Below are 9,290 nucleotides of genomic sequence, written 5' to 3'. Positions count from 1 at the left end.
AATTGCGCGGAAGTATACGATGCGAGTTCTTACTTTAGAGAGAGAGAGATTGCGTGTTGATTCACAATGAAGGGTAGAGAGGTCTGCCTGAGTGGTCATTCTGCGGCCTGCTACTCATTATACTGCACCGCATCGGAATTGGAAGGACATGGTTAATTGGAGAGACATGGGAGAGGCCTTTGCCCTGCAATGGGCGTAGTCAGGCTGATGATGATGCATCGGAATTTATTCTATAGTTTAATTACATTGCCAGCCAATGTAACGTTCATGGTCTTGTGCCACTGTTATCCTTTCATTTCATAAACGAGTTTTGGAACTGCAAGCAGATTAACCGGTCGCGGTTCGGTTTGCTTTGAATCGTGAGCAAGAAAGAGATAGATAGTCAAGAAGAAAGAATACCGAAAGGTGAAAACGCATTGTTTCACACGGAACGTTGGAGCACGCAGCATCGCAGCTTTTCTCGCAAGCCCGGTGGTAACAGGCGCAGAGCAATGTTATGCGAAGCATTTAAGGGAGCCATGGTTGCCATGGATGCAGAGGTCTACAAAAATGTCAAGAAACCTTTTTTCTGCTGCTTCCAACTGCGCGAAAGGTAAGCTAGGGTGCTTCAGTTCATGATTGATATTCTCTGTTTGCTTGTCAACTTCTTGGCTGAGGTCTACGCATGATTGATTTCGTTTCAGGAAAGCATTCACATGTCACGCTCATCCCGGCTGAAGAGCACGTGATTCTTTTGCAACAATGCCATGCCAGGAGTGCCACGCCCACACGCAAAGAAAGAAATTCAAGCGAAGAGCTTCACCAGCTTACCATGCTCAGTAAAAAAGCCGGTAGTTTAACGAACAGTTTAAAGAATAATTGAACTAGTAGTTCATTGCACTGATGTAGTAAAGCCGTGCTTCAGAGAAGCACAAAGATTGTAAACAACAGTGTCCCTTTTTTCCTCGCTTTCCTTCACCATTTTTTCTTTTGTGCCAGAGGGAGGCTGTGCGCGGGAACGGCAAGGGGTTTAGGCAGCAGCAATGACATGACTAGGAGCGCTTTCGCTAGATCTTACCCCAGCACTATTTCAGAATTGATTAATTATGTGCTCCAACCTTCATCGAACAGAGGAAATCAGCATCTTTTGCTTCGTCTATTTATGAAAAGCTACAGGCAATATTATGGAATACCAACAGTAATAACTGAGAAGTCGGAGTTACAAAGGCAAATGACTTTTCTTTGCATCTCCAAAATTAAAAGTGCCGTGAAGAGTTTCAAAAGGCCGCAACTACGTAACCGATTAAATAAACAGCAGTTCGTACAGGATATAGTCTGCGCTTTAGAGCTCTTGATTCTCTTGGCTGCCAGTATTGTTGAATCGTGCACTGCTGTTTAAGGCAGATTTATTTGCCTTTTCTTGATTTATTGAGTGCACAAAAACACTTAGCGGGCCAGTCACTTAACGGCCCGAATGGAACTGAAAACTCTGGAGGCAAGGTTCACATCTGTGCGAGTGTAAATGAACATTCTCAGGACAGACTCACATGAGCCATACACTCCGTCAAACTCGGTTTTGGCGACATTAGGGTCAGGAGTGTTATGAAACAGACATCTTCAGTGATCTGGCAAGATACATTTTTGCCCCTGAGAGCACCTTGTATACCCCATGGAGTTGGTGATAGATGTCTTCGATGCTCACTTAACTTCTTTTTGTGCCTGACCGTAGTATTTATGCTTCCTTCATATAGGTTCCATGACAGCTCCGAAATTACGATAGGCACCAACATTCAAACTTGACAAATTGGGCTGCGCATACCGGAAATATACTCCATGCCAATGTAAACCGAAACCGCGAGGAGGCGGTTCCGCATCTTCGCTATGTAGAAGTACTCGCGGGCCAAACAAACACTACTGGGACACAGAGCTGAAGAAACGCAAAGTGGAGCAAAAAATAGAGGATGAAACTCAAAAGATAGGACTAGCGCCCTTGTTTCATTCTCGCCTTCCTGCTCCAGTTTGCATTTCTTCAGCTATGTTTCTTTAATAACTACTAATTAGCTCAATTTAAAGCCTTGATGGGAGTATTAATTAGGAGCAATTACCTTGCGCTCATATTTTTCATTCCATTGCAGAAACTTGCGATATAGAGTATACACCAGACCTTCCCCAGAGATCAACCCTTTTCACATATCCTGGCCCGACAAGTGATGTAGGGTGGGTACGGACCTCATTCAGCGTCAGCTCGTGCAGTGTGCGAGAACTGTCGTTACGCCAAAATAACTTTATTGAGCCTTGAAATGTCAGCGTTCAATGTTATTTGACACCTCAGTTTGATAGTCCTCGTAAGAATCAGTAAAGTCACTGATTGGCATTGACGTTGTAACAGGAAACCTGCACTCCTTTCTAAAAATCAAGCGCGGTGGGGTGCACGACTTATTGTAGAACTCTGCACAGCTTTCTGATGGCCCGTTGTTGGCGTAACTGTCCAATAAGTAGAGCTCGCAAATACGGGCTTCTGAAATGCAAAAATGTAATGTAAATGGCACGAGGAACGAGAAATATATCATCGTAAAATCATGCCAGTCATCAACTCGTAGCTGATGTGGCGCCGATAAATTGTTAAAAAAAAGGGCACGAATGTCTGTTTACATGAGACGACCTGACCATGAACTCTGCATTTGTGCAAGGAGAAAGAGTAGTAAAAACTGCTTCGATGACAGTGACGCAGGGAGGAACCTATGAGCAACGCCTTGAACACCAAGCGTATGTGCAGCTCCAAACTAAATGTGTGCTCTTAGAAGCCACTGAATGCTTAGGCTGCTTGAAAAATGGGCGCGAGTGCGGCTGAAGTTCTAACTACTTTCAAAGCTTTGCTCACAGTAGAGGTAGGAGTAACATCACCTTCAACTTCGCCCCCCTTCTTTAATACTCAGTAAAAAACTCAAAATTGTAAGTACAAGCTAGCGTTCGAAAGGAGTCTTCAAAACCTGTGCTTGAGATTTCAGTAAAAAGCGTGAATAAATCCTGTTAATTGATGTCCAAAAAGCAGCGCAAAGTACGGAACACAGGCGATAACACATAACACAGACAGAACCTGTATGTCTTAAGTGCTGCTGGATATTTTAGCTAAGTAAAGATTATCGCACGTTCAAGTGAACATGTGGCTCCTTAAGAGGGGCATCCGTAAAGAACGCATTTCATGCATTATATGTGCTTAATTTTCAGATTTTGTCATTGGAAGGGCACAAGCTGCTAATATACAAATTTGAACGGATCCATAGCCGGAAGCTAGTGTCGGATCAATCCCCGTAAATAGGAGTAAACAAAGCGGAAGACTGCACGCACGAACACAAAAAGCAATTGCACACTTAATTCAGCAACACAAAAAAGTGAGCCTACAAACTGTTCATAGCACTGTCAGCATTGCATAATTAACGCGATAATGCAAAGTGAGTTTCTTACATAACAGCTACAAAATTGTAAGGCATCAGGCATAGCACGCTTTGAACAGCAACAACAAAAATGCTCAATATAATCTACAACCCACACGACTTAAACAATAGGGTGATAGAACCCAGCATAATATCATATACATTTTATTTTAGTGTTTGCTCGCGTTAAAATACCTGCAACGAAAATGTGCTTTCAATATCGTGTGTTTCAGTGTAAAGAGCGGGAAAAAATAAATGCAGAAGATCGCTTCATAGTTTCACTATGTACCTCAACAGCAGCTGAGGTACATAGTTTCATTGTACCTCAGCTGCTGTTGGTCATAGTCGTTATGAGACTGTGGCATCAAAGTCCTGCGTTGGGAGGCACCGCATGAATTACTTGGGGATGATATTCAGCACTGAAGAAACATTCCACTAATTGATTGCACTGAGGGCGGCTACAGCAGACGTAGACTTGCTGGTATGCTACCCTTAATCGCACAGTTTACTTTTCTCATAACACAGCGCTCATTTAAAGAGCTACAGACGTGGAATCATCGTAAACTTCCTAAATGTCATTTTAAACGGAGGCATATGCCTGGACCCACTATCGGAAAGCGTGAATAACAAGGTCGAGCTTTCATGCATGCCTGATTTCCCAGCAGAGAGCATTTCTGTGGTTTGCGACAGCTTTTTGCATTAAAGAAAGCGAAGCAAAAAAAAATACAGCGGTATTCTGTATCTTCAATGGTATGCCACAACCTAAAGAAAACAGCCAGCCGTTACAAGGTTACTGCAGTCTTCTCTGCTCATTCAAATTGTCAAAACTTTGCCCGACGACGACAAAAATAAGGCGCCTTTGACTATGAACCACGACATGATATTCGCGGATTCCATCTTCCAAGTCATATACAAAATTCCCCTAAGGTGCAAAAAGTTTACATCGGCAAAACAGGCCCATGCTTTTATGATAAAGCCGGTGAGTACCTTAATCTGGTGCGGGGCGTCAGAAGCGGATATTTTGCCGGTCGATGTCGGGCTTGCGCGTGAAAACTGCTATTTAAATAAAAAGCTTCTAGGCCATGTCGAGAACATGCTTGAACATGAGATAATTGAGGCTATCAGAAGGCGGGTAGAAATTTTGTCATCACGGCGTCACTGACATTGCAAGAGAATTGGTGTTTTTGGTGGACTGTGATTACCTTATACGAAACGAACTCTGAATGCATTTAAGATTTGACTTTTGCCCCCAAATAAAATCACTTGGAAGTCCAGCGCTTGTTCTAGCTTGTAGCTTGTACGCATCTACCTATACTGCCTTCGTCTTTTTAGCGCAGCGATCGTTCTACTCCTTGCAGCATGGTAGTAGTTCGGAGAAGTTTATGGGAGTCAGCCCACACTAACGGCGTATTCCAATCGGCGATTCGGAGTAAGATTTCACGCTTCGTGAATCCGAAGTACGGGTTTCAATAAAAAATTTGGATTCAGATCCTGATTTCTGACGGGACTTTGACGGGCATTAGGCTCCTTACGTGGGTCGGCGTCCCGAATCGCCAATTGAAATACGGCATAAGACGAAGGGGCGCATTATTTTCGCGCCGTGGCTTCCGCCTGCTCTCGCTAAAAGTATATTCCAAAGGCGCAGCAGATGGCGCTATAATCGTGGTTTTTCGCTTCGTGCTGAAGTTTCGAATAAGGCTGAAACTGGCTCTGCCACTAACGTACGTGGTCTCGTTTCCTCTGGACAGCAGCTACCTCGAGAGAAACAAAGCGACGGCAGCCCCCACAAGCGTCGCCATGAAGGCGCCTATATGAAGCATCACCCATATGTCACCTCTTCGTGAATGGCAGCTGCCGTCGCTACCGCGCACTGGCATAACATAGCGCCAAAAGAGTGAACACCGCGGCAACGCAGTCGGCGTTTAAGCATGTGCAAGTTCGTTTCTGCAATCAAGCTACTAGAAAGATGGCACGTTTTCGCATGAGCGGTAGCAGAGGGCGCTCACGAAGGGCGGACCTCGCAAGACGGTGAGTTTTTGTCGAGTGCAAGGAATGCCTCTGAAATCAGCGTTCACATATGGACCAAAGTGGGTTTAATTGCGGCTGAAAAGATAATTTGGTTTACTTGCCCTCAGACACGGTGTTGTCGAGCACGTATACGAAGTATACATTGCAACCGCGTCCATCCCAGAACCTCAGAGTATGCATCTTCATCTTGTCTGTCGAAAAAATCACAGCATCTCATGGTATGAGAGGACTGTATTATTATGAATTATTACATAAAAAAATCAAGCAATTGATTACGATGATGTCCAAAGTAACAAGGAAAGAAATTTTCACTCTGCGGTTAGCTAGCCCGAGGAGGCGATAATTCGGTGGTGGGTGTCGTCCTCAAAACCAATTTTCAATTTTTTCGTCGTAGTAGGCGGTTCATTTTTGGCGCTTTTAGATGGACCAGACACAACCGTTGCGAATAACTAAAACTGAAAGTTTATACATAAACTTATTTGTCACAATAGTATGGACAAGGCGTGCATATTAAAGAAACAAATAGTAAGCGCACCGCTGCTAACGTTGACGGAGCAACTAGATCAATTGTTACACCTTTCATACACTTAGTTAAGCCGAGGCGCGTGAAGCCACACAAAATATCGAATAAGAGAAGCAAATCAGTGGCTTTTATAGTAGCGCGTGTTTTTCTGTCGTGCTTGAACACAGCATATTTTCCCTTCTGATGCTACTTCTCCGTCCCGTCGCCAGTCTAGACGTAAGAGAAAAAGGACGAGGCTCCTATGCATGCATGAGGGCGCACGGAGCTAATCAGCTCTTTCTCAATGCATCTCTTTTGTCCAGACAGTAAGGAGAAGGGGGTCTGCATCATAGCGCACGAAAGCCTGTGGCTAATTCAGATCTATGAATAGTTGTTCTAGTGCCGTATTTATTGAGGAAACAACGGAAGTAGACATTTAGCGTAATGAAGAATTCAGGCTGGTTGAAAAGAGTAATACTATTATGAAGTAAAAAAATAAACGCATTCTTTTACGAGGGTTGGCACTGCAGAACTCTATTAACTGCGACTACATAAGTTGAATTCAGCCGCCAAGCTTCTAGCGATATTCGTGAACCAGTAACCAAAGTAGGGTTATGCATGCAAGCAAATGCTATACTATGCTTCCTTTATTACAAGTGGGTAGCAACATGAAAAAAATATATACGTGATCGTAGATATACGTGATCAACGTTACATTGCATACGCTTCTTAAAGATGTCAGAAGTAAGTTTTGGTGAGTGTGCTTTTTTTTTGCAAATCGCCTAAGAGGCAAGTGCGCATTGACGTTGGATAACACTGCATGCGTCCGCCTTCTTGAAGTATACAGTAAGCAAGCTTAAATAAAGCACAAAAGAAAAGCCACTGTTGTCGTAGAACAGCATCGCTGAGAGCTTGGGAGTGATCGTCAACAAAGGTGACTTCATGGCCGCTTTACCGCTGGAAATCACAGAAATAATGTATGTGTGCTCGAAAGGCGCCTTCGGCTGCATCGTTTCGGGAAGAATACATGCTCGTGGGACCGCCCATGAAGCTGTGCTCGTCTCCCCATGCGGAAGTCGCAGGAAAGAAACATAAAATAAGCAGAGTCAGCCTTATATCTGCTCTGTCACTCACCGTCAACATCGATATTTTGTTTTTTTTTCTTGTTTTTTACTTTGTTCCGCTTTTCCTCACCGTACGCTGATTAATATACGATATCGTTCACCATCTCTATAGTTGCAGATCAGTGATGCTTACTGAATGGGTTCTTGACCAACATAGACACTGGTGGCTTCCCTCTTTTTTCGTCGACAAATATGCCCGTCAGAGAGACGTTCCGCCTACAGTAGCAACAATCGCAGAATTAATTAACATTAAACATTAAATATAGAACAACAATAAATTTCGCATTAGCATGAAAGTTAGACTGTAAATCTTTGGACGAAGTGGTGTAAACAAAATATGTACGTACTCTACATCGAAATCTGTCCTGTACGTTTGCGTAAAATTGTACTCTTGCATGGAGATATTGTCCATTTTGTTGTGTATGCAATAGTAACTTTCGGAGTATTCGTCTTCCCTGGTATGCGACATTTGATAAAACCACATTATCTCAGTAGTGTTTAACACCTGTAAAGAGAACAACAGACATATAACCAAAACAACTCCAGAATCTCCTGCCAGATCCAGCTTCCAAAACAATCCAAAACAAATCCAGATCCAAAACAATCAGAGAAGACAAAGAATTTTTTTGAACCCGTGCACTATACCTCGATGATGTCCAGTTCGCTTAGGTCTGGCGTGCCATCCCTTAGCCGTATGTCGTTCCCGTTGGAAAGCTTCACAATCGTGAGTGCGCCCCCGAGCAGCAGAGCCAGATACGGCTTCATGATTGTGGTAGTCGGTTTCTTGCTGCAGAATGAGTCGCACAGCCTTTAAATTTAAACGACGCCTGAAGAAAAGCAAGTGCCGCGGTATGCGGGTGTGTCACAAGGAAAAAGAATGTGGCAATCTGCTTTTAAGCCCTGAGAAGACGGTTGGCATGAAAAAAAAAAAAACATTTTTTTTCCCCGATCAACGTGATGCACACTGCTGTCAACGATGTTTCCTGCCTGTCTCGGTCGTCGTTCTCGAAGAAGACTGCGCAGGCATGATGTATTAGGCAAAGCTTGCTTTTTAATTCCTGCGTCACATTAACGGAACAAACACGCCATATTTATGAGCCTAAGTTATTTAGCTTTAAGCAGTAAGCAAAGAGTAGAATAGGCAAGAAAAAACTATCAAGAAATTTGGGCGTAGGCAGTACACAACGGGAATGATTTCAGTAAACCTGGCACCTCATGGGTTACTCACCAATGCCCCAATACGTCATTTAATGTCGCGGAGAGAAGTATTGCCTCGAAGCATTGTGTTTTTTTTTTCATCTTCTCTATCGCCGCCGGTACTCGGCCCTATCACTGTCATAGGAGTGTTTTAGCTAGGCCAGAGAGCCGTGCCGCCAATCCCCGACGCATCGCCGTTGCTACTGTTGCAGCGCCCGCCGAGCCGTAATTGCCGCATGATCGTATAGTTATCGTGTATTTAACGGACGGCAGTGTTAAAACTATTGCTACAAGAGCTCTGGGGAGATCATGAGTACGCGCGGCTTTTCCCACGATGTTCGAAATGATGGTCCGTGTTTCAGACGTCTAAATCTAAAGTTTGCTGTTGTATTTAAACAGAACGCGGCCGACTGCGACGGAGGTTCTGAACATCGCCTGTCGTCAGCTATACACTGGCTACTCTCGCTGCCACCTTGCTCAGTTTCTTTTGGGGGCGCCATTAATTTTGGCCGAGAAAGCAAGTTTGTCTTTCAACACGTCAGCGTCCCTCTTTCCCTGTGTAGTGTCCCCACTACGTGACACCTGGTGGAAGTGCTGTGCCGTCAGCCCACCGTACCTGGTGCACACCTACCGCTCATCCTGTTTCGCCGGCCTCATGAGCTGCCAGCTTTTCATACCCAACCGCACGATGGCACGTTAGAATGGCTGGACGATTTCGAACTTGTGAATGCGCAACTCGTAGAACAACAGCGCCAGCTCAAAAAATGAATGAATGACACGTTTATTCAGCCGACCGGAGCCTTCTCTGGTGATTGAGTAGAGCCCTTTGCCCAGGGCCCCTACGGAGAGTGCAGCAGCTATCCGAACTACCCACATCCGTGAACAATGGAGCCGAACACCGGACTGACCGAAGGGAAAACCGAACTTCTAGCGCAAATAATCTACATTTAGCTCTACTACGGAAATGGACCAACTTTTTTTTTTCTGCGGTAGATGGCCCAACTGGAACTTTGTTTGGAAACCAGT

General features: G+C 44.3%; 1 protein-coding gene across 1 annotated transcript; it reads right to left on the bottom strand.

Moving 5' to 3' along the window:
- Nucleotides 1–1,890: 1,890 nt before the first annotated feature.
- Nucleotides 1,891–7,832, bottom strand: LOC149364904 (uncharacterized). The gene is made up of 6 exons (XM_089568772.1): nt 7,713–7,832; nt 7,415–7,572; nt 7,201–7,283; nt 5,543–5,632; nt 2,413–2,497; nt 1,891–1,906 (listed from the first exon to the last, which is right to left on the bottom strand). The coding sequence occupies exons 1-6, from the start codon at nt 7,830–7,832 to the stop codon at nt 1,891–1,893; spliced, it is 552 nt and encodes a 183-aa protein (XP_089424898.1).
- Between the last annotated feature and the right edge of the window lie 1,458 nt (nt 7,833–9,290).

The sequence above is a fragment of the Amblyomma mixtum genome, chromosome 2, assembly GCF_055824585.1.
Source record: "Amblyomma mixtum isolate Tamu chromosome 2, ASM5582458v1, whole genome shotgun sequence".
In the NCBI taxonomy this organism is placed as follows: Eukaryota; Metazoa; Arthropoda; class Arachnida; order Ixodida; family Ixodidae; genus Amblyomma; species Amblyomma mixtum.
Note: the sequence above shows the minus strand (reverse complement) of the source record. Positions and strands in the feature narration are given on the sequence as shown.

What these genes read in the sequence shown, in the direction of transcription:
- LOC149364904 (XM_089568772.1), bottom strand. Translation starts at nt 7,832, where the DNA reads ATGAAGCCGTATCTGGCTCTGCTGCTCGGGGGCGCACTCACGATTGTG. An exon ending in AGGACAGATTTCGATGTAGA is followed by an intron (nt 7,284 to 7,414) that starts GTACGTACATAT and finishes TTGCTACTGTAG; the next exon opens with GCGGAACGTCTCTCTGACGG. An exon ending in CGACAACACCGTGTCTGAGG is followed by an intron (nt 2,498 to 5,542) that starts GCAAGTAAACCA and finishes TTTGCATTTCAG; the next exon opens with AAGCCCGTATTTGCGAGCTC.